At 58.7% G+C, this 24,368-nt stretch overlaps 1 protein-coding gene across 5 annotated transcripts; it reads left to right on the top strand.

Annotated features, from left to right (window-relative positions):
- The first annotated feature begins 4,802 nt into the window (after window positions 1-4,802).
- Window positions 4,803-24,305, top strand: PEAR1 (platelet endothelial aggregation receptor 1). Of its 5 annotated transcripts, none has more exons than XM_057494957.1 (24): window positions 4,803-4,940; window positions 12,239-12,364; window positions 12,750-12,934; window positions 13,939-14,114; window positions 14,767-14,871; window positions 15,229-15,329; window positions 16,117-16,209; window positions 16,454-16,697; window positions 17,441-17,561; window positions 17,771-17,907; window positions 17,993-18,205; window positions 18,498-18,672; window positions 18,756-18,876; window positions 19,663-19,759; window positions 19,843-19,945; window positions 20,074-20,548; window positions 21,465-21,593; window positions 21,696-21,824; window positions 22,013-22,225; window positions 22,463-22,551; window positions 22,661-22,796; window positions 22,968-23,042; window positions 23,129-23,377; window positions 23,851-24,305. In XM_057494957.1, exons 4-24 carry the CDS (start codon window positions 14,014-14,016, stop codon window positions 24,000-24,002), a joined length of 3,258 nt encoding a protein of 1,085 aa, XP_057350940.1. In that variant the 5' UTR covers window positions 4,803-4,940; window positions 12,239-12,364; window positions 12,750-12,934; window positions 13,939-14,013; the 3' UTR covers window positions 24,003-24,305. The 5 variants fall into 5 exon arrangements, with proteins under 5 accessions (XP_057350940.1, XP_057350939.1, XP_057350942.1 ...); XM_036922590.2 differs by lacking the exon at window positions 12,750-12,934 and having other exon boundaries at window positions 4,804-4,940; window positions 19,596-19,759; window positions 20,074-20,220; window positions 20,423-20,548; XM_057494956.1 differs by lacking the exon at window positions 12,750-12,934.
- The last annotated feature ends 63 nt before the right edge of the window (window positions 24,306-24,368 follow it).

The following is a 24,368-nucleotide window of genomic DNA, read 5'->3' as shown; positions in this document are numbered from 1 at the left end:
TTATTCACAGGAGGGGGGATCTGGGCTGAGCTGTGATTACAGCTGGAGTGGAGGGCCAAGGGGTGGGAGCCAGAGTGCCAGGCAGACTGGCAGGCAGGCCATGGGCAGGGCTGGGGGGAGTCGGGGCAGATTCAGGGACCTGGGGGCTTGGAATAGTGGGGGGAGGCCAAGCTGGAAGGTGGACGACTAGGGGTCACAGCTTTTATTCTGGGTCCCTCACACATACACACTAAGACCCCTGATGGCTGGGGGGAGGTGTCTTTTGGCCTGCCCCCTAAGATCGGGTCCTCACCATTGTCATCAGCATCACGGCTAAGCATTGCGAATGTCTGGTTGGAGAGGCAGGGAGATGAGCAAGAATGTCCTGTGCTTTTGGGCTTTCCTGACAGGACCTCTCTGCTCCTTTCAGCTGCTACCAGCCAGCTGCCCTCTGTGGGCTGCGTGGGGCAGAGGCCACTCCCTCCCTCTGTGTTCTGGCCAGAGCCCCTGTGTGGGACTGGGGGTGAGATGGGGAGTGGCACAGAGGTGGACTGACTTCTACCCTGCTGGGGCAAGTTGTGCGCTCAGGAGGCAGTGAGACCAGCTTCATGCTCACCTCTCAGCCCCTCTTCCCACATGGAACAAGGAGCCCTCTCCAGCCCTGTTTCAGCAGCCCCAGTGTCCCAACGCCACCCCTGCTGCCTGGCCCAGGGCAGCAGCCCCTCTGCTCTCCCTGCTCCCACTTGTGCTCCCTCCAGCCAGCTCTCAACACAATAGCATTTCTTTTAAAACCTGAATTGGATCATGTCCCTCCTGTTCAAAATCCTCTAGTGGCTCCCCATCTCATGCAGAACAAAACTGAGCAGACTACCCCAGGCCTACAAGGCCCTGCAGGATTGGACCCATCACTCTCCCTGCCACTCACTGTGTCCAGGTCCCTAGCAAGTCTTTGAACATGGAATATGCTCAGGCCTCGGGGCCTTTGAACTTCTCTTCCCCTTCCTGGAATGCTCTTCCCCAAGAAATCTGCACGGTTCCCTGATTTACCTCCTTTAGGGCTTCGCGTGGAGTTACCTTCACAGTGACCACCCTTCCAAAACTGCACCCCAGCCCTCCCTCTCCCCCTTTCTGTTTTGTTTTTCTCTATTTTTTTATGATATTGTTTACCATCTAATGCATTGTGATTTTACTGATTTTGTTTATTGATCTTCTCCCCATTGGCACCTATACTAGAATGTAGGCTTCTTTTTTTTACCTTCCATATTTAGGCAGAAATTTTTGTCTATTTTGGTTATAGTTTTAGTTCCAGTGCCTGCACATAGTAGGTGCTCAACAAATCTTTATTCCATGTATGAACTAATAACTGACCCTTTCCCCAACTAGCATATGTGCTCTCTGAGGGCAGGGAACTTTCATTTCTCACCTAAATAAGTTATGGAAAGTAAAGGATCTTAGAAAAGCACCTGGTGATCAGTAGGGTTTATTCAGTTAGCATCAACACCACCACCATTGACCTTTCCTCTGTCTCCTGGGCACCAGGTAAACAAAAAGTCAGTGCTTGTTGAACAGAGGGATGAGTGAGGCCCTGGGCCTCCTGGTACCTTCCTGGGAGGCAACAGAAGAACCGCCGTCCTTGCAGCTATAGGGCTAGGTCCACCTGGCGGAGCTGTGGTCCAGAGAGCTGGCGGCGCACCGCGCAAGGTGGCATCCCTGCACGCTGACGTTATTGAGCACTTTGCACCAGTCTCTGCGATGACGAAGATGATTTCCACCTGGCCCAGTCCTTGAAGCACTCAGTCTCAGTTAAGAGAGGCAGGTTAAACATTCATATGCAGGAGCAAGATGGGGAGGGAGGGACAGAGGCTGGAAAGGTTTCTCGGGGAAGAGAAGGGGCAGTTGCGGAGAATGTGTAAAGGAGAACAAACGGGGCAGGTAAAGGGGGGAGGAGCACATGCTCAGCCTCTCCTTTTGCGCTTGAGGGGCTGCAGCAGATCACTTTCAAGGCCCCTCTGGCCTCTGACGTGCTGCAACTCTATGGTCTTGGGCCTCCGGGCCCTGGAGCTGTGCCCTGGTTTCTGCTGCCCCCTCCTGGACATTTTTGATGACACTGGAGTCTGAGAAGCAACGTCATCCGTTCATTCTTGCTTGCTTTCCTTCCGTCCCCAAAGCCAGTTGTACACTCCAATGCGCCTGCTTCCCTCCTCTCACCTCCTGCGCCACACCTTCCACCTCTCCAAGCACCAAACTTGCTTATTTGAAAACATATGCCCACACAAGTCCTGAACACAGTGTTCAGACTAGCCTTCTTCATAGTAGCCCCAAACTGGAAAACACCCGTGCCCATCAACTGGTGTAGATAAGACAAACTGTGGTAGCGCCACACCATGGAAAACCACTTCAGGGCTAAGGGCAGTGAACTATTCAAAAGCCTTTATGATTAGAGAAAGAAGTCAGGCATAAACGAGTACATATTGTATGAGTTCATTCATATGACAATTCTAGAACAAATCTACAGTAACAGGGAAGTGAGGATGGGCTTGGGGGTGGGGTATTATCTGTAAAGGGGCACGAGGCAAACTTAGGGGGAGAGGAAAATGCTTTTAAAATTATTTGTGATTGGGGTGGTGGTTACACAGATGAATACATTTGTCAAAACTCATTGAACTAAGTGAATAAGCCAGACACAAAAGGGCAAATACTGTATGATTCCACCTGTATAAGGTACCTACAGTGGTCAAAATTCAGAGAAACGGGAAGTAGAATAGAGGTCACCAGAGGCTGGGGAGGACGCATGGAGAGTGGTAGTTTAATGGGTACCCATTTTGAGTCTGGGGTGATAAACGTTGTGGAGATGGATGATGGGGGTGGTTGCACAATATGAATGTAATATGCCAGTGTACACTTTTAAATGGTTAAAATGGTAAATTTTAACATTACATACATTTTACCACACACAAAAAAATCTAAAATTCCTCATCGAACTGTATACTTTGAAGTGGGCACATTTTGTATTGCATGTTGGTTAGGCCTCAGTAAAGCTGATTTTTTTTTTAGATAATTATTTTTTATTGAAGGGTAGTTGACACACAGTATTACATTAGTTTCAGGTGTACAACACAGTGATTCAACATTTATATACATGATAATTCTAGGTACCAGCTATCACCATACCAAGTTGTGACAATATTTTGACTATATTCCTTATGCTATACATTACATCCCGGTTACTTATTTATTTTACGATTGGAAGTGTGTATATATATATATATTTTGTGTGTGTGAGGGCATCTCTCATATTTATTGATCAAATCAATAAAATTCTGTATAAGGGGGTCAATGCTCAATGCACAATCATTAATTCACCCCAAGCCTAATTTTCGTCAGTCTCCAATCTTCTGAAGCATAACGAACAAGTTCTTACATGGAGAACAAATTCTTACATAGTGAATAAGTTACATGGTGAACAGTACAAGGGCAGTCATCACAGAAGCTTTCGGTTTTGCTCATGCATTATGAACTATAAACAGTCAGTTCAAATATGAATACTCATTTGATTTTTATACTTGATTTATATGTGGATACCACATTTCTCTCTTTATTATTATTATTTTTAATAAAATGCTGAAGTGGTAGGTAGATACGAGATAAAGGTAGAAAACATAGTTTAGTGTTGTAAGAGAGCAAATGTAGATGATCAGGTGTGTGCCTGTAGACTATGTGTTAATCCAAGCTAGACAAGGGCCATAAAACATCCACGTATGCAGAAGATTTCTCTCAGAATGTAAAGCTGATTTTTAAAGGTCTGCAAGGAGGGATGTTCCTGCCTTGCTCCTCCTGGACTCTGGTAATTTTATCTGCCGGAAGCCTTGGTTTGCAGAGGGAGCCCTGTGGTTTGCAGAAGGACTCAGACGTGGGTTCAAATGCTACTTCTGCTGTTTATTAGGGGCCTAAGCACACGGGACATCAGTCTCATGTAAATGGAGTCAATCTCGAGTTAAGGATTAAATGTACCAATGCATCTAAAGGGCTGACGATGAAAGTAAATGCTGGTTGTTATGAAAACTGTCTCTGTCCCCTCAGACAGGGACTGATAAGGGAAGGGCGCCCTAAGAAGGCAGGGCACAGGTTGACGACCCTCCGCAGGAAGCCGTTCTCCCAGGTCGGCGGTGCCGGCGGCGGGGCGGCGGGCGATGGCCGCGAGGTGGCGCCCGGCGCGGGCTTAGAGCGCACAGGCTGCCGTGCCACCGGGCCCGAAGCGCCCGGCCCGGGGACCAAGGGGGCAGGCAGAGGCGGAGGCTCCCGGGGAGCCAGCTCTCCAGGATCAAACCCTCCCTCGGTGTGTTTTGGCGGGGCAGGAGAAGAGGAGAGGCCGTTGCCCGGGCCACGTCCCCCAGACAGGGGATTTGGCCGGTGGGTCCCCGGGTTGGTCTAATAAGGTCACGGCTGTGGGGCCACACGAGGAAGGTGCCCGGCCTAGACGATCTCACTGATTCGCCTCCACAACCCCACTTTGCAGATAGGAGAGCTGAGGCCCGGGAAGAGAAGTACCCACGGCCGTCCAGCTGGTGCACGGCAGAGGAGGGACTGGCCGCGGCCCCTGCCCTCTCCCCGCTCGGCTTCCCTCTGCTCGGGTCCAGGCTGCCGAGGGTCAACCGCCGCGCGACCTCCATGATCCCACCCCCCGCGCAGTTTCCCTCCCGGGCACTCTGCATCTCCCTTCCCCCGGCTGCCAAGTTTCCTTGTCAAAACTTCCTGCCTGGGCGAGAGCCCGAGGTCCCACCCCCTTCCTGCCCCCCGCCCCTCGGCGCCCCTCCCCGCCCGGCCAGCCTCCGTGTTCAGCCGCCCAGCCGCTCCCGCAGTCGGGCTGGGGCCCCTCGCCGCACCCCGCGCAGTCCTCCTCCTGCCAGACCCTGGCGGTCCCCTCCCCAGGCCAACGACGGAGAGAAAGGGTCTCCAGGCAGGTGAGTGGCTGCGCGCCCCGGGCTGGAGTCCGAGACCCGAGCGGGAGTAGGGATAAAAGACAGACCGGTAGCGAGGGGCCAGAGGGCATTGGGGGTTGCCAGGCAAATGGACGCAACATGTAAATGACACGCAAATGAGGCCGCTCCCCGAGCCCCTCGCAGCGACTTGGTGAGTCCAGGGGCAGCCTCCTCCTACGGCTCCCTCCGGACTGCAGGGGAAGGGGGCGCCCGGTCCTCTGCTTGGCTGCAGGGAAAGGCAAGAGCACCCACATTGGAGTCAAGGCTGCTTCAGTTCGGATCTTGAATCTGCCCCTTGTCAGCTATAGGACCTCGGTCCAGAGACTTAACTCCTGTGCCTCGGTTTCTCATTCTGTCAAGAGGAATAAAATATAGAATACAGTGCTGACTCATGGCGTTGTTGTGGGGCTTGGATTAGCCAAAACATGTTTCCTGCTTAGGAAAGTTCCTGGTCATCTCTTATCTGTGTAGCCCCTCTCCCCACCAGAAGGAATGTTTGAGGAGGTGTAGGGAAGGGACACAGGTTTGCAGGTCCCTGGTGCTCAACAGCCAAGCCAGCTTTGAGGGCCAGGAAGCTGGCCAGAGGTGTCAGGCATCTGGGACCCTCAGAAAGCCCTGGGGGCGGTGGGGATGATCTGCGTAGTGCTAACAGCAAGGCTGGGGAGGGGCTGGGCTGGGCTGGGTGGTCAGGCCCCAGGAGCCCAGGCCCCAGCACGGCCATCCCTCATTCCCACCCCATCTCTAGCCTCCAGTAGTGGACCCTGGGCTCTCCGGTTCTGGCCTTTTATGAGCAGCCTCTCTTGGGAATGGGCTGTGACCCCGTTCCCCGGGGACGGGAACAGCTTGTGCTGGCCTGAGTTTCCCAGGCTCCGCCAGCCCTCGGCTCCAGGCAGGCTTCGGCAAGGGGTCAGTTCTCAGCCCTGCCCTAAGCTGGGCCTGAGAGTTTGGGGAGCCATTCCCTGAGCCCCACCCGAACCCAATCCATAATACCGCACCTGTGTGTGTGCACTCGTGAGCCAGGGTGTGGGGGCAGCTCTCCTGTCTCCTGTCATCCGCCTCTTGCAACCCCACTCCCACTTCTGAGGTCTCCCGAAATCCGCCATACTGGCCCCTGCAGTTGGGGCTACACTCCCTGCCGCGTTGGAGCTGGCCGGCAAGCCAGGCTTGCCTGTCTGTCTCCCTGTCTTCACTGGGAGGTGAAGCTGAGGGGTTGGCATCTGTTTCTACACACACACTCCCCCCCCAGCCACTGCCTGTGTCCCCCATTCCCTATCAGACTTTCCCAGAAGAGGAAACTCGCTCTCCAGGCAGCCCCATCCACCAATCGTAAACCCAGAGAGAGGCAGTGGTCACTGCACCACTGTCTGCCTCCCCCCAACATGCATGCTGCTGGGGAGGGGCGCTGGAGCCAGGCGGGCCTCTCCTGTGGTGCTCCCCAGCCTCTCCTTTGAGTGGCCTTGGAAGCCTTGAGAAAGAGGCCTCCGGGGACACGGGAGGGGCCCTAGGGCCACTCTTCGCTCTGGGAAGGGTGTTAGCAGCCCTTCTGGCATGAAACCCATGGGGGAGAAGCCAGCAGAAGGAGGGAGAAAAGATAGGGAAGGAGAGAGAGAGACAAAGACAGAGATACAGAGAGACATAAATATGGAAACAGAGACAGACTGACAGATGCAAACAAGGCCAGAGACTCCTGCTACTGAGGCCCCCAGGGGGTAAAGGCAGACTTAGAGAAACAGAGTACAGACCTAGAGAAAACACGAGGGTGGTGGAGACAAGGAGAGATGGTCAGAAGACCGAAGAGGAACCACAAGGGCAGAAGGACCAAAAGGGGCGGCACAGGCGCTGGAGCTGGTAGACCTGGTCCGAATCCCCACGCTGCCCTTGACTGGCTGTGTGACCCAGGGCAGATCACTTAACCTCTCTCGACTATTTCTTCATCTACAAAATGAGAGGCATAATAGAACCTACTTTCTAGAATTGCTGAGAGAATGACAAGAAAGATCGAGCCCCCGGTGCACATTTAACAAAAGGTGGTAATTGGTATTACAGCACCCAAACCTGGTGAGATGGGGGCTTGGAGAGCAACAGCATGTGGGTGAGCCCTGGGGCCCTGGGGCTTCCTGGGTCCCCTCTCCTACCTCTGCCTCTTACCTCACCCCCACGTGGTGGCATCTGGGGCCCAGTCCCTCCGTTTGAGAGGAGGTGTGTGGATGGAAGGGGACGTTGTCGCTGGGCTGGAGGCACACCCCCTCCTCTGCAGGTGACTCAGTGCCTAGCACGCCCTGCATCATCCCGGAGGAACTTGGAGGGCAGCCCTGAGGAATTCCTGCCGGAGGTCAGGAGGGCACGTCTGGAGCCGCCTTTCACTGTGTAACTGGAAGGTCTTCCTGAATTCCACCTTCCATGTCTTGCCAAGGCTGTGTCTTGGGGGCCAAAGGAGGACCCCGTTCTGCTGTCTGGTGAGCCAGGGAGAAGTTACAACCTCCAAACATCTCTCCCTCACCCCCATTCCCCACAGGGTGAGGCCCAGGCTTCCTGGAGCAGGAAAGGATTTCAGGACTGATCAGTCCATCCACTACACATGACTGTTACTGCCCTCCGGGTGCCAGGCATCCTGAGAGTGGGCATGTAGGACACAGGGTGAGGAAGGCAGAGAAGTGCTCTGACCCCGGCGAGCTGCCATTCCAGTGGGGAAGACAGACCTTAATTAACCATGATGACCGTGGCTTGGGAGCTGTGATGGAGCGTCCGGGGGCCAGCTGGCCCACTACTGTCTCCTCAGAGAGGATTAAGAGGAGGGAATAAGCCTGGCTGGGAAACCAGAGTCACAAACCAGCAGTCACAAGATGGGGTGCCTGTCATCTGAGCAGACCTGCAGACATGAGGTGTTCAAGGGGTTGTGAGCTCCTGGCTTGGCCTGGGTTCATCCCACACGTCCCCAGAAAAGGGACAGTGGGCCAAGACTGGCTGGGGCCTGGGAAAGTGTTGATCCACGTCTAGTTTGGAGGAGGCCACAGGGCAGAATTGGAGAGCCACTCAGGGCTCCTTTGCTGAGAGCCTGCAGGAAGCCCTGAGCACAGGGAGGAGTTGCGGAGGCCTGGAGCCCCTGAGAGGGCTTCCTGGAAGAAGCTGGCCTTGAAGGATGGGTAGGACCTGCACATTCCAGAGGTGGCTGTGCAGTGGGGGGCATGATGGGGCAATAGGTTGTTCAGTGTGACGGGAGCACAGGGGCAGATGCCAGGAGGCTGGGTACCTGGCCGGGCTGGCTTCTGGGTGCCCTTTCCTTGGTGTAAGGAGCCACAGAGGGCATTACAGAGGCGCAGTGGCCAGAGCAGAGCTGTACTTTCCGAGGGTATCTGGGGTGTTGGTGAGCAGGGTGGACCAGCGGGGGAGCTGCTCCGGCCTGTGTCACTCCAGGGGTCACCCCCCACCCAGTGCTTTGTCCTTTGAAGCAGACTTGAATCCTGTTGTTGTCTCTGATGACCAGTCAGCTCTCAGGCGAGTCATTTAACCTGAGCCCCTCCATGGTCTCACCTGTGAATCGGGGTGACAGTAACTAGCAGGTGGTGGGGTGGTGGGGGTCGGAACTGGCCCTGGCGCCAGCCTCCAGGAGGCACGCAATAGATGTTTGGTGAATCAGAAGCCCTGCAGTTTCTCTATTTCCTGATGAGTAAACAGGTTGGCTGAGGACCCTCTAGCTTCTGTTTCCTGAGCCACAGAGAATAGAAGGCAGGCCCCTCACCCCTGCCCCTTCCCTCCCAGCCTCTGGCACACACGCAGGCTTCCTGTCCCTCCATCCGGCAGACATGCCTGGCGTGCCGAAGGCCTGGCTTGGCTGGATGTAGGAGGGGCTCTGTGCTTGCCGTGTGCAAGCGTGCACACGTGTTCGGAGTGGCATGCTCTCGTGTTCACTAGGCTGCTGGTGCAGCTGGGTCAGAGGCAACCCTGTATGGAGAGGGGGCTTCTTCCCACTGGGATCGCACTTCTGAGTGGGGAGGACTAAACGAGCCTGTCTCCACGGCAGAGATGGGTTGGGAAAGGGCACAAACAGAGACGGGGAGAGAGACAGAAAGACAAGAGGGCGACAGGGCAAGGCGACCTCGGCATCAGGCCAAGACACATGGCTTGGTGAGTGGCTGGAGGCTGGAGTTCAGCTCCACTCCACACCCGAACACCGATTCCCTAGTGCAGTGAATGTACTGCACAACTGTACATGGCAGCCTTGATACAGGAAAGGAAGGAGAGGCAGGAAGATAGAGCCCAAGAAACTGATGGAGGAAGGAAAAAAGAGGCAGAAAGAGAATTTCTGATGAAGAACAGACAGAAGGCAGAAAGAAAGAGGTGGAGAGCGTGGAACTCGGGGGGCTGTTCCTGCAACAGCACACGTCCACTGAGGGGCCTCTGGTCTGAGGCTCTGTTCCTGGGTGGTCACTGGAACCAGCAGCTCCAACCCTCACGGAACCTTGGGATGTGGGGGGTGGTATTCTCTCATTTCACAGATGAGGAAATAGAGGCTCGCAGGGCACAAGTAACATGCGTGAGGTCACGTAGCTTGTAAGTACTAGAACCTTTGGTCTCCTTCACGGGAAGGGGGGAGGGTGACAGAGGAAGAGAATGAGATGAGAGGGGAGCCGGTGGGGCCAGGCAGGGAGCTGCAGTGGGTGCTCAGGCTGAGGGCTGGGGGGCAGCGTCCAGGCATCTTGCCTCGTCAACCGCCACTGGCTTGAAGATGTACCTGGCGGGCAGCCCATCGTTCTGGGGTATCAGGTTCTCAGGGGGGCCTGGCGCCCTCCCACTCCCAGTTCCTTCTCTCTGTCAGCATCTAGGGCCCCGTTCCCGGATCATCCTGGGGGTTCTTCAGAAAAAAATAAGAAACAGCTTTTCCTGGCATTAATACCCAGAGGGTCTGCTGGTGCCAAGGGGAGTGGGAGGGGGCCCGCGGGGTGCAGGAGCGGGACTGAGGACGCTGTCCCGGAGGCAGTCGGTGCCCGTTCAGGGCATGTGTGCAGGCTCTAAGCCCTGCATCTGTAGCAACTCATGTACTGATCTACACACAACCCTACAAGGGGAATTACTATTATCACCCCCATTTTATAGACGTGGGAACTGAGAAGCGGGATTCACACCCAGGTTTGAACAGGGGTGGGAGGGGATGCAGAGCTCGGAGGTATCGTTTGCTACACCTCCTCCGGGGGAGGGGAAGCTGGGTGAGTAGCCAGGAAGCCCTCTTGCTGTCTTGACGTCCAGCAGCCCCTGCCCTCTGCCTTTTCCAGAAATGGGTCAGCTCTTTCCACTAGGAGCTCTGTCCCCATCCCAGAGGCCCCAGACTCATTTCTGTCCTAGGGGGGTAGGGAGGCTCCCCACCAGAAGGAACCGGGCCTAGCAGAAGAGCAGGGGAGGGGAGCTGGGTTGGGCCCTGTGTGAGCTTGAAGGCTGAGAGGGCAGGGCTGCTGGGGGCCAGGCAGGCGGGGGACTGGGGACTCGGAGCCTGGCCAGGAGCCCAGTTGCTTTGCATCTCGAGGTGGAGGGGAGAGAAGTGTCAGCTCATTCTTGACTGTAAACACATCCCAGTTCCCACGCCTCTGATCATGTTCTTGTGGCAGCCCCCACCCCCATCCTCTCATCTTGGCTGGTCCCCTGCCAGGCTCCCCTCTTCCCCATAACTGAGGCTACTAGAAGGAGATGCAAAGCGCCTGGGATTCCTGCCTGGGCCCAGGGAAGACTGGAGCCAGTGGGAGGCCTCGGCCAGCATTCTGGGTTTGGATTTCAGCTCTGATGCTACTGGCTGTGTGGTCCTGGGCAGGTGACTTTCCCTCTCTGTGCCTGTTTCCGCATCTGTGAAATGAATAATGCCTACCCTGGCAGACTGATGTAAGCTTTAAACTAGATGATCTGCATAATCACTCAGCACCCAGCCTTTCTCGATGCAGTAAATGAGGCATGGGGTGACATTATCATTCTGGTCCCAAGCAAAGGTGTCTGGGTCACTCAATCCAGAGGTGCAGTGGAGGAAGGGGCTAAGTAGGGGACAGGGAGGGAGCGTCTGTAGGGGAAGAAGGAGAAGGGAGACGGAGGAGGAGGGGAAGATGGTGGGAATCCCTCCGTGAGTGAACTGTGGGGCACTGGGGTGGGCTGAGAACAGGGTTCTGCGGCTGGTCAGGCCAAACCCTTCTGCTCCCCGCCAGGATCCCCATCCCATCTCTCCCCTCCCGTGGACCACCTACTGATCTCCCACACCCACCCTGGCTTGCAGCCCCACCTGACCAGCTGAGGCCTCCTCTGCACTCCAGCCCTACCCTGAGGCCCTTTGGGAAAACAGTCTCCCCACCCCTCCAGCCAGCTGACCTCTGGTTCCTAGTCAGCACCCTGGGATTAGGGTCAAGCCCTCCTCAAGCTCCTCTGCCACCTCCAGGTCCCTGTCAATCCCCCAAGTGAGCCATTTCCTCTAGAAGTTGGTCGGGAGGAGGGGACTGGTGCGTGGGGCTGATGTGAAGGAGGGGCTGGCAGCCACAGGCCTCTCCTCTCTATGCCCCAGCTCTCGGAGGAGACCCCTCACTGCAGCCCCAAGCTACAGATCCAGGCGGGGGTGGGGGGGTGGGGGTCACCTGGGGGTCCCCGTGTGGCTGGACACGTGGCTCATTCAGGGACAAGTTTGATGATCCTGGATCCAGACAGACTGAGCTCCTATCTGAGGACAGGGACCCCAAGTCCGACCACAGCAGCGGGTCCAGGGAGAGAGGAGCAGGGGGAGGAGTGAGGGATGAAAAGGGGGAGATGTGTGGCAGGCTCAGGGTCTTGCCCATGTCTCTGGCTGCCCATGCACACTCAAGGGAAAAGTGGGGAGAAGCTCAGCTGGGGGCAGACAGGGTGAGCCTGGAGGGGGGCCCAGGGCCCGGGAAGGATGCCAGAGCAGGGCAGGGGCAGAGGGGGTTTGGGGAGGTTGGGAAAAGGAGCCAACTCTGGGGGGTGCGGGGGATGTGTGGGAGATGCGCTGGGGGTGGTGTGCTGAACGGACTTCGGGATCCCAGGAAGGACACTCCTGTGGCCTGGCTCCTGAGGACAGGCTGTGTCTCCTCCTTACCGGCTCAGAGGGGGCCACCATGCTCAGCTCAGGATGCAAGCCCCTGGAGAGAGGCTCTCAGCCCTGCCTGCTCCCCCAACATCCCACACTGAATTGAGGATGGCGGAGGACAGATCCACCCCACACCCCGCCTGTGATGGCCCTCCCTGCTTCCCTCCCCCACACCCACACATTCTAGCTGGGCCCTGCTTCCTGTTTGCAGGCTCCATATCCTGAGCTTTGGGATCCCCCAGGACTCTCTCTGGTCCCCCAGGCTCTGAGGCCTGGTCACGTTGTCCTGTGCCTGGCCCACCTGAGTTTCTGAGGCCCAGGATGCCATAGAAGCCTGGTGAGTTACAGGGGACGGAGGAGCACAGAGGAGGCTCCTGGGGGGAGCTCTGATGGGGACAACGGACCAAAGTTGTGGGGGAGCCTGGCTGCTGTGCATGGCTGAGGGGCAGAGATTTGCAGTGGGAGGAAATGGGGAGGAGAGGTGGGCAGCCCTGCCGCTGAGAGCATGCTGAGGAGTGGAGGGGTTACTGGTGGGCAGAAGGCAGCGGGTGAGATGGGGTTAAGTCAGGAAGCATCTCTCTCACTCCCGACCTGGAGGGAGAGAGGCTGTGGGGACCCTGGGAGTGTGTGGGTGGGGGGCACGGGGTGGGCCAGGCAGCAGGCATTCCAGAGATACTCAGGGGGGTAAGGGGGCAGCAACCACGACCTTTCTCTTTTCTCAGGAAAATTATAAGCAGATGTGGGCGCCTCAGGGAGGCGTAGAGCAGGGAGCCGGGGCGGCTCGAGGAGCCCTGAACACAGAATCCCAGCCGGCCACCAGGGCAGGAGCTCAAGGGGCTCAGCCCCTCCCGAGCTCAGGAGCGAGAACAGACCCATCCGAGGCCCTGACCCGCTTCCCACCCACTGGGTGAGGTCAGGGGTGGAGGAGCTGGAGAGTAGCTCATTTCCGGATGGCTGACAGGGTGGCCAGAGGGAGGCAGGGGAAATTTGAGGCCAGGTTGGGGCCCCCTGGCTGATAGCACCTCGTGTTGGGTCAGTGATGTGCTGGCCAATGTTTAACTGGCTCTGGTGGAGGAGGGTGGGGGTTGGCCCTGGTTTGTGCTGTTGCTGATTTCCATGGTGTGATCCTCACTGCCTGATTGCAAGCTACTGAGGTGACCTCATTTAACAAGGAGGTGGGAAGCAATGTGCCCAGATGCCCCAGCAAGGGGAGTGGGGTACCTGAGCTGGGTCTTGCATGCCAGAGGTTGGAAGGGGCCTCCTTCGAGGTCTCCTGGACCCAGCCCTACTCGCACCCCATAAAGCAGAAGCCCCAGCTGCATCAGGGTGACTTTGGCTTCTGCCTGCATACATCCAGTGATGGGGAACTCACCACCCGAGGTCACTGGTTCCATTACTGACCTGCGTGGACTGTTAGAAGTTCTTCCTCCAATGAGCCCACATTGGATTCTCTTACAACTTCCCCTTATGGGTTCCAAGTTTCACACGATGGTACAAATATCAAATTGCCCTGGGCAGGAGCTGGGCTGGGCGCTGGGGTGCAGAGATAGAAAACACAAGTGCCGCTTGTAGAGGTCATGGCTGGGGAGGAGGCACTAGAATTGTGCGGGGGTGAGTGGTGCTGGGGGGCCCCGACGGGATGAGAGAGGGCAGTCTGCCAATGGGGGCTGGGGAGCAGAGCAGAGAAGGAGGGGTGGCACTTGCGCTAGACCTTGAAAGACAACTACTCAAGCTGAAGGATGGAGGGGGGAATTGCAGGCAAGGAGACAGCGTGAGAAAGGTTCAAAGGCAGAGCAGTGCGCCTCCTGGTCGGGGATCAGGCCTGGGCGAGCTGGGGCCCGGGGAGCGCGGGCCCGGAGGACGTGAGGCAGCCGCCTCATCGCTTCTGCTCGCCCCCCTCCGTCTCTGCAGACACCCGGCCCTCCAGGCCTGTGGCCGCCCTGTCCCTGTGCTGCTCCCCGCCTGGCCCTGTTGCCAGCCTCTGCAATGTCGCCACCTCTGTGCTCCCTTCTTCTCCTGGCCCTGAGCCTGAGGCTGGCTGGAACCCTCAACCCCAGTGACCCCAACACCTGCAGCTTCTGGGAAAGGTGAGAGGCCCCTGCCTTGAGGGCTCCAAGCTCTCCTCCCCATTTTCCCTCTGGGGGTCCTTCCCCTCCTTTCCCTTGCCTCTGTCCCTCTCCCCTGGCCCTCCTCCCTCTCTTCTCCCCTTGAGGGGTGCCTCTGACTCCGTCCCCATTTTTGAGGTTGTCTCAATCTCCATCCTGTGTCTGACCCCGCCCTCTCTTTATCCCTGTCCCTCCGTCCCTGTGGGGGGCTGACAGCAGGCAGAACGCAGGGTGGGAGCCGTTCACTGCGGAGTAAGCAGAGGGGCTGCCTGGGGAGAGCTCCGGGCTCAGGCTTGGGGATCAAGACCCAGGGCAGCATTTGGCCAAAAATGCTCCAACCCGTCCCCACCAGAGGGGCCCAGAGGTCATTCTAGCTCACTCTCTGTAAAGGGGTGGAGACATTAGCGGCTCTGGTCCCTTAGAGTGAGAAAGGGGCTCTGATGGGGGTGCCCCAGGAATGTTCTATATTGATTGGGCAGGGTGGGAGGGGCATGCCTGAGGCTTGGGGCAGCCAGCCCATGTGTTGGGGTGGTGACTCCCCACTGTGGCCAAGGCCCCCCACCCGATTCCTGAGGCACCCCGTGCCAGCTCTGCCCCTTGCCGCCCTGGACACCTGACTATTCCCATCTCACAGCTTCACCACCACCACCAAGGAGTCCCATTCCCGCCCCTTCAGCCTGCTCCCCTCCGAGCCCTGTGACCGGCCCTGGGAGAGTCCCCACGCCTGCCCCCGGCCCACGTGAGTGCCCGGCCCCCTACGGCAGATGGGCGGCCTGCACAGCTGCCTCGGGCCTCCCCCCCCCTCCACCCTCCGTGCCCTCATTCTCCTTAGACCCTAGAGTTTAGAGGACACATCTGGCTGGCCTAGTCGCCCAGGGTGTGGTGTGCGGGCTGTGTGTCTGGGTGTGCCCCGTGCTGCACTGTGTGTGTGGGTGCGGTTGGGAGGGGCAAGGGGGAATGCTCTTTCTGTGGTCCCCCAGCCTAGAGGCAGGGCAGTGCCCCCTACCGCCCCCAGGGCTGCACTGTGGGGAGAGTGGACAGCGGGAGCCTCGGCAGGGAGGACCCGGGCCACCTGCCTCGTCTCCCTCCCCCGTAGGGTTGTCTACAAGACCGTGTACCGCCAGGTGGTGAAGACGGCGCACCGCCGGCGCCTGCAGTGCTGCCGGGGTTTCTATGAGAGCAGTGGGGCCTGTGTCCGTGAGTCCCGGGTAGCCCGGGGAGGGGGGCGCTGGGGCTGCGGAACGGGAGGGGCCTGGCCCACCTGTCTGGCCCTCCCCTGACCCTGCCAGGGTGGGGCTCCTTCCCCGCCCTTCTGGGTTTTCTTCCACTCGCCTGGCCTCGCCCCTAGGACAGCAGATGCTGCCGGTGCCCCTGTCTCTAGCTGACCCTGTGCTTCTCCCACGCCCTCTCCAGGTCCCTGGGTGTCTCTGTCGGTCCGAACTCTCTGTCTCTGGGCTTGCCTGTGTCTTCCTGTCACTGTGTGTTGGTGGCTTGGTGCTTGGTGCCTGGGTCTGTCTCTGTCTCTTCCTGTCCCTGTCTTGTCATTGTCCAGGCTCTCCTGCCCTCCTCCCCCCAGCACCCTGAACCCCCAGACTGGAGCTTGCTCTGCCCCCCTCCCCTGCCCTCAGCCCCAGCCCATCACCAGCCCCCACAGGGTCCTGCCCATCCTGCCCCCCCTCTGGCCTCTGCCCTCTCTCTGGACAGCGTCCCTGGCTAGTCTTTATCTGAGGAACACCCCCTCCCTTTCCCGCATGAGGGGCTTCGAGAATTGCGCGGAAAGCCCCGGGGAGTCCAGAATTCGGAGGTCTTGTCAAGTTCTCACCTGAGTTGCTGTTCCTCCGGCTTTTTGCACCTTAGAGGTGGAATTGTTCCTTGGAGAGCTCCAGGTCTCCGGTGTAGGAGGAAGACAGGGTTAGGCTTCAGGGGCTAAAAAGTGGGTAGAGGCAGGGTTGGAAGCACCTGCTCACCCCCATCTCTGCCCCAGCGCTATGTGCCCAGGAGTGTGTCCATGGTCGCTGTGTGGCACCCAATCAGTGCCAGTGTGTGCAAGACTGGCGAGGTGACGACTGTTCTAGTGGTAAGTGGCTGGCGGCTTCAGAGACCCTTGGCCAGACCCTCCCTCCCAGGGCACCGGTGCACAGGGCCCCAGGGCAATGACCCATGAGAGCCGCACTGCAGCCAGCTGCCTTTTCCGGAGATGTGGCACAGGGGTAGACTGGAACCTGGCATGGGGGTGTGTGTGCGGGAGAGGCAGGCACTGACTGGAGGCTAGGGAGGGGTGAGGCTGCTGGTGACCCCCTTCCATCCTCCTCATCCCACAGCATGTGCGCCCGGAGTGTGGGGACCACAGTGTGACAAGCCCTGCAGCTGTGGCAACAGCAGCTCCTGTGACCCCAAGAGTGGAGGATGTTCCTGCCCCTCTGGCCTGCAGCCCCCACACTGCCTTCAGCCCTGCTCCCCCGGCCACTATGGTCCCGCCTGCCAGTTCCGCTGCCAGTGCCATGGAGCACCCTGTGACCCCCAGACTGGAGCCTGCTTCTGCACCCCAGAGAGAACTGGGCCCAGGTGTGTCATGGGGTCATGTAGGCATTCATGGGGACACAAGGGGACTCAGACAGGGTCCTAAACAGGACAGAGTGGAGACGCCAAGATCCTAGTCCCAGCTCTGCCACTTGCTGAGAGACCTTGAGCAGATCATTGGCTCCCCCCAAGCTCGTTTCCTGCTTGAGGTGGGAACAGTATTGTCCAGCTAGAAGGGTTGCTGTGGAATAACTGAGCTAGCACAGGTGTGTGAATTCGTACTGTAAAGTGGGGCTGAGACAGGGACCTAGGGAACCCTGTTGCAAAGGCTGGGTGCAGGGAGAGCCTGGGGAGTGGCAGAAGGGAGAGGTGCACCAAGGTGGAGATGAAGGGTCCAGCCTCACAGAGGGGCCCCAGGAATTGAGCCCTCCAGGATAGAAAACCTACAGAGGAGAAAGGGTTCCCGCAGCGGCAACAGAATGAGCCAAGGCGGAGGTGGAGGTGAGGGTGCTTGGGGCCGCTCACTCTTCCCAACCTGATGATGCTGGGTGTCTGCCACTTCCAGGCGCAGGAAGCTTTGCTTTCTGACTCCTGCCGTCTGCAGCAGGGAGCGGTGGGGGTGACTCCCTGAGCCCTGAGGTCAGGCCTTCGTCCTGGGGAGGGCCAGTGTGCAGCTGAGCCGCCCGGGAGGCAAAGGGCGCTCTGGGGGGCAGTGGAGGGGGCTGGAGGGGGTGTGGGGGAAGGTGTACTGCTTGTATACACACCGACCTCCCCGCTCTGCCCAGCAGCTGTGAGGTGTCCTGTCTCCAGGGCAATGTTGGCTTCTCCTGCCCCAGCACCTATCCTTGCCACAACGGAGGTGTCTACCAGGCCCGCCAGGGCTCCTGCAGCTGCCCCCCTGGCTGGATGGTATGAAGGGTGTGGCCTGTGCGTGTGGGGCGGGAGTCCCGGGAGAATTCCCTGGTGGTTCTCTACAGGGCCCTTAAGGGCATGTGTGTGAGGGCATGAGCTCCTCCGGCCCTGGAGGGCTTTGAGGGCTCTGGGTATGGGGGCCAAGGGGTCCTGCGGCCACGGAGGGTTGAGCCACTGGGGCTCTGTCGACCCCCCACCACCAACAGGGCACCATCTGCTCCCTGCCCTGCCGGGAGGGCTTCCATGGACCCAACTGCTCCCAGGAATGTCGCTGTCACAACGGTGGCCTCTGTGACCGATTCTCCGGGCAGTGTCACTGTGCTCCAGGCTACACTGGGGACCGGTGAGTGGCCTTGGCATGGACAGGAGCGGTGGGGTGTGGGTCAGGAGGTTGTGGACCCTCCAGGCTCACTGAACCAGGTGCCCAGGTGCCGTGAGGAGTGTCCTGTGGGCTACTTCGGGCAGGACTGTGCTGAGACGTGCGACTGCGCCCCCGGCGCCCGCTGCTTCCCGGCCAACGGCGCGTGTCTGTGCGAACACGGCTTCACTGGGGACCGCTGTGCTGAGCGCCTCTGTCCCGACGGCCTCTACGGCCTCAGCTGCCAGGTGCCCTGCACCTGCGACCCGGAGCACAGCCTCAGGTGGGCCGCAGGACGTTGTGGTCAAGGGCTCCGGAGGCCAATGGGAGAGGCCTTCGGTGCTGGAGGCGCTGGAGTCATGAACAGCGCCAGGGGCAAATCCAAAGAGGGGCGACAGATGCCACAGAAGAAGAAAGGGCAGGGCCTCGGGGACAGGGACGGGGGCGCTCTCGGAACAGCACCGAGATGGCCCTCTCATTCGGCGATGCCGGGCTTCCGCAACGCAGAGGGGCTGGCGGTGTCGGTCTGCGAACCCCCGGCTCAGACCGTGCCGCGCCCCCGCCTCCGCCCGCAGCTGCCACCCGATGAGCGGGGAGTGCTCGTGCCTACCGGGCTGGGCGGGCCTTCACTGCAACGAGAGCTGCCCGCAGGACACGCACGGGCCGGGCTGCCAGGAGCACTGCCTTTGCCTGCACGGCGGCGTCTGCCAGCCGGACAGCGGCCTCTGCCGATGTGCGCCCGGCTACACGGTGAGGCGCGCCCCGCCGCGGGGATGACCCGGGAGAGGCCCCGGTGCCTGCCCACCGCTCACTAGCCCGGCCGCCGCTTTCAGGGCCCGCACTGCGCTAGCCTCTGTCCCCTTGACTCTTACGGAGTTAACTGCTCCGCACGCTGCTCCTGCGAAAATGCCATTGCCTGCTCGCCCATCGACGGCACGTGCGTCTGCAAGGAAGGTAATGGAGTGGGGGCGGGGCCACGGGTAGAGGCGGGGCCAAGGGTAGGGGCAGGTCAAAGGCAGGGGAAGGCCGCAGGGTAGGGGCGGAGCCACTGGGCAGCAGCTGGACGGTGGGAATGTAGCCAGGCTACTTCCTTTCTGGAATATCCACTTTGCTTTTCTTCAACCACAAAAAACCCTGCTCGTGCTTAAAGGCCCAGGCCAGAAGGCACCTACCTCATGGGTGTACATTCCTCTTCTTCAATCATACAGAGCCACACAAAGCACCAGGAAGGGCCTCTGTGATCTACCAGGGGTGGCACGTTGGCACACTTTAGGCTGGATTCTGATGCAGATGTGTTTTGTTCGGCCAGTTCTTTAGTGTATTTAACAAACGTACAGTCTTCAGGCCCCACCCCTCCCTGTTGTCTTACACATGAGCTGGATGATTTGTTTAGCTACCTGATGGGTCTCTGTAAGCCCTGGGCTTTGCTGCCAACCCTCTTCATTTTGCAGAAGATGCGGGCCCAGGAGGGGTGGCTCGTCACCAGTAGTCATTTAGCTTTCTGTCCCACATCTAACAGTGTACATGCTTGTCTCCTGTATGGGGCACGAGCACTCACATGCCCACCCCTAGCTCATAGGCACAGAGCCAGGCACAGCTAGCCAATGCCCAGTGTGTGCTTGCTCAGGAGGGGAGCTGGGTCCCCATGGCCACCTGCAAGGCCCCTCTTCTAGGTTGGCAGCGTGGTAACTGCTCTGTGCCCTGCCTGCCTGGAACCTGGGGCTTTGGTTGCAATGCCAGCTGCCAGTGTGCCCATGAGGCAGCCTGCAGCCCACAAACAGGAGCCTGTTCCTGCACCCCTGGGTGGCATGGGGCTCACTGCCAGCTCCCCTGCCCGGTAAGTGCTGCCTGAGTGGGGGAGGGGAGTGCATGGTGCCCCCCAGCTGACTGGCCTGACCTCTCCTCTGCTCCCTCCCTAAGAACGGGCAATTTGGTGAAGGCTGTGCCAGTCGCTGTGACTGTGACCACTCTGATGGCTGTGACCCTGTTCATGGACACTGCCAGTGCCAAGCTGGCTGGACAGGTAAGCATTCTGGGTGTCCAGGCCCTAGGCCTCCTGTGGGCTGGGGTGCAACCCACAGGAAATGTGTCCAGAAGAGCCCCTATGGAAGGGGCCCCAGGCCAGGCTTACCCTATCCTGCTCTCTCACAGGCACCCACTGCCACCTGCCCTGCCCTGAGGGCTTCTGGGGAGCCAACTGTAGCAACACCTGTACCTGCAAGAATGGGGGCACCTGCATCCCGGAGAATGGCCACTGCGTGTGTGCACCTGGATTCCGAGGCCCCTTCTGCCAGAGACGTGAGGCTCCCTGTCCTGCCCCTGCCTGCCAGCAATAGGACGTGGTGCAGTGCCAGATACCAGATGCTCCTACCCGCCTTGGTCTCTTCTCCAGATTCCAATCTTTGGGCCACTTACCGCTGTGGGAAGGAGGGAGAGAGAGTGGGGTCAGGGCTGACGGAGGGTCGGCCCTGCCCCCATCACCATGACCCCTTTCCCCCAGCCTGTCAGCCCGGCCGCTATGGCAAACGCTGTATGCCCTGCAAGTGTGCTAACCACTCCTCCTGCCACCCCTCGGATGGGACCTGCTACTGCCTCGCTGGCTGGACAGGCCCGGACTGCTCCCAGCGTACGTGGTGGCTTCTGTATCTGAGTGCAGGTGCATGCTGAGAGGGTGGGATGAGGGCCGGAGGCTTCTGCTCCCTGTTTAAAGCATAAAGCCTCTGGACCCACTTTGATTCAGTCACTTGTATAAATAATATAAACAGTTATTTACTGGGCATCACCTACGTGCTGGGTAATGTTCTAGGTGCTCAGACTACAGCAGTGCATGGATGGGTCAGAAAAAAAGTCCCGTGTCCTTCTGCGGTGGAGGTTTGAGAAGAGCAGCCTTTGTACAGGGCTGGGGGAAATCATACACTTAGTTTTGAACATGTTCTTTTTTTTTTTTTTTCTTTTGGTATTTTTGAATTTGTATTTATTTATTTATATGTGGCTTCTTTCCCACACAAACATATGAAGAACATCATGGAAAAGATTAGTCCAAAGAATGGAGCAAAGCAGATTTTGAAAAGGGGGAAATGAGAAGCTGTTAAACCTTTGAGTACTTTGGACATAAGCTCACCCACAGGCCGGACGGAAGGATGTGAGCTTGAAGAGTTTTTCCATAGGAAAAAAGATTATTTGCTAGTGTCAGATACACAAAAATTATGCATTAAATGTATGGACTTTTTTTTTTTTTTTTAAGTCCTGAGCTAAGCAACACAGGGTAGTTTGGAAGCCTTTAGTTGTCTGGCTGTTATTTTGAAAACTCTGTAAGATAGCCAAGTGCAGATTTTGAGTAGGCGGTTGGGCACGTGGATCTGGAGTCAAGGGGAGAGATGGGGCTGCAGATAAGCATTTGTGAGTCATCAGTGTGTAGATATGGCTCAAAGTCTTGCTGTCCCTGGAGAACCTAAGCTGAGTGCAAGACTTCAGTGAAGCTGGGGGCTGAGGATTCATCCACTGGGCCCTGCCCCCCAAGACAGGCACCTTGTTTCCTGCAGCATGCCCTCTAGGACACTGGGGCGCTAACTGCTCCCAGCCCTGCCAGTGTCGCCACGGTGGGACCTGCCACCCCCAGGATGGGAGCTGCTTCTGCCCCCCAGGCTGGACTGGACACTTCTGCTTGGAAGGTACTAACAGAAGGGGCGCCCATGCCCCAGTGCCAGGGCAGCCCCAGCCCAGGGAGGAGACTGCCCCTCTGATCTCAGCCTGCCTCCTTGGTTCTCTCCCAGGCTGCTCTCCAGGGATGTTTGGTGCCAACTGCTCCCAGCCATGCCAGTGTGGTCCTGGGGAGAAGTGCCACCCGGAGACTGGGGCCTGTGTGTGTCCCCCAGGGCATAGTGGTGCCCCTTGCAGGATTGGTAAGTTGTCCTCTAGGCCCCCACTGTCCCCACTGAACCAGGACACTGGTAGGTTCCTGCCTGGGCCTCTGGCAGGAGCTGGACCCCTTGTACCACAGTGCCTCCCTACTGGGGCCTCTCCAGTGCGTGCACCCCAAGCTCGCCAGCAGAGCCAAGACGCCATCCTGAGTGACCGCCCACCCCCCTAGGAAGCCAGGAGCCCTTCACCATGATGCCCACCTCTCCAGTGGCCTATAGCTCGCTAGGGGCAGTGATTGGCATTGCAGTGCTGGGGGCCCTGGTGGTGGCCCTGGTGGCTATGTTCATTGGCTACCGCCATTGGCAAAAAGGCAAGGAGCACCAACACCTGGCAGTGGCCTACAGCAGCGGGCGACTGGACGGCTCTGAGTATGTCATGCCAGGTGAGCTGGCCTGGGTGGGCAGCGGGGACGCAGGTGTGGCTGGGTCACAGGCTCCGGGCAGATGGGGGTGGGGCTTCTGTGTGCCTCCCTGGACTTGGGAGATGAGAAGTGGAGAGACGGAGGGAGGAAGGAAGGTCAGAGAGGCCGGCCGTGGACCTCCGGGTCAGGAGCACTGTCTTGGGCCTGGGCCTGTCTCCGACCAGGCAGGTCATCCGGCACCTGTGCCTGTTCCTGCAGATGTCCCTCCGAGCTACAGTCACTACTACTCCAACCCCAGCTACCACACCCTGTCACAGTGCTCACCTAAGCCCCCGCCCCCTAGCAAGGTCAGTGCTGGGGCAGGGGATGCACTCCGGGGGGCTGGGCGAAGGCCTGGGTCTCTGGGAAGCTCCGTCCCTGCATGTTACTCTCCCTGTCCTACCCCTCCCCTCACAGGTTCCAGGCAGTCAGCTGTTCGCCAGCCTCCAGGCTCCTGAGCGGCCAGGTGGAGCCCACGGGCATGATAACCACGCAACGCTGCCTGCTGACTGGAAGCACGGCCGGGAGCCTGCCCCGGGGCCTCTGGACAGGGGTAGGAGCGTGGAGGCCAAGGCCTCTTGAGGGTAGATGTGTGCAGCCCAGCGTCCTGCTCCAGCTGAGCGTGTGTGTGTCTGCAGAACGGGGCCCTAGGCCCCAGTTCTAGAGGAAGTGGGAGCCCGGAGAGGGGCTCCGGGGTCTATAGTGCTTGCCTTCTCCTCCTCAGGGAGCAGCCGCTTAGACCGAAGCTACAGCTGTAGCTGCGGCAACAGTACTGGCCCGGGCCCGTTCTATAGCAAAGGTCTGGACACGGGAGCCGGAGGGGGCTGAACTGGGGTTTAGGAGTCAGGGCCTCTGCAGAGGCTGACTCCTTTCCCCTCTCCTTAGGGCCCATCTCTGAGGAGGGGCTGGGGGCCAGCACGGCTTCCCTGAGCAGTGAAAACCCCTATGCCACCATCCGTGACCTGCCCAGCCTCCCAGGGGACCCCCGGGAGAGTAGCTACGTGGAGATGAAAGGCCCTCCTTCAGGATCTCCCCCCAGGCATCCTCTTCAGCTCCGGGACAGCCAGAGACGGCGACACCTCCAGCCACAGAGAGACAGTGGCACCTATGAGCAGCCTAGCCCTCTGACACACGGTGAGCCCTCCTCCCCTGGGGCAGGGGCTAGAGGAAGCTGGGACAAGGGAGGCAGGGAGGAGGGACCGAGGGAGAGGATGGAGGCGGCGTGATGCGGCTGCAAGAGCAGGGCCTTTGGGGTCAGACTTGGGCTCCTGCTGCGTACGATGCTTGGGAAGTCATGTCCCCTCTTAGAGCCTGAATCGTGGTGCCCGCCTCGCCTCGCAGGGCTGAGGATTTGAGGTGATGTGTGTGCAGCACACAAGCTGTGGAGTTGGTATCCAGAAAAGTGGGGAACAAGGCAGGTGACAAATTGTCCTCATAACCTGTGAGGTGGCCTCCCCCACTGGCAGCTGAGTGGCTGCACAAAAGTGGCCCATATCCAGACACCATCCATCCGTTTGTCTTTGGCAGAAGAGGCTGAAGAGGGGAGGGAGTGTGGTGAGAAGGGGAGAAGCCACATCCCCCTCTGCCTGTCCCCTCTCTGCCTCCAGACCGAGACTCTGTGGGTTCCCAGCCCCCCTTGCTGCTGGGCCTGCCCCCTGGCCACTACGACTCACCCAAGAACAGCCACATCCCTGGACACTATGACCTGCCTCCAGTACGGCATCCCCCATCACCCCCACTTAGGCGCCAGGACCGCTGAGGGGTCAAGGTGGTGTGCAGAGGTCAGCATGCCTGTTCTTTGCTGCCCAGGGCTGGGGATGGGGCCTGTGTTACCCTGCCAGGAGCAGGGAGAGGACCGGCAGGCGGTGAACATTGAACAGAGGAAGTGAATGGAGAGGAGACGAGAACCTGGCTCCCAGGTTCTATCATGGAAGACACTGGTCGGCAGGCAGGCTGGGTTCCCCTTCCCTAACCCACTGCTCCCAAGGCCCCCAGGGCCTGGTGTACATAAACTGGTGGGTTGAATGTTGCTGGATAACTCTGTAAATTTATGTAAAAAATGTATATTGGGTACCCTTTCTGTGCACGCCCAGGCTGAGCAGTGTGTGTGTGTGTGTGTGTGCGT

The sequence above is a fragment of the Manis pentadactyla genome, chromosome 19 (assembly GCF_030020395.1).
Source record: "Manis pentadactyla isolate mManPen7 chromosome 19, mManPen7.hap1, whole genome shotgun sequence".
Lineage (NCBI taxonomy): Eukaryota > Metazoa > Chordata > Mammalia > Pholidota > Manidae > Manis > Manis pentadactyla.
Note: the sequence above shows the minus strand (reverse complement) of the source record. Positions and strands in the feature narration are given on the sequence as shown.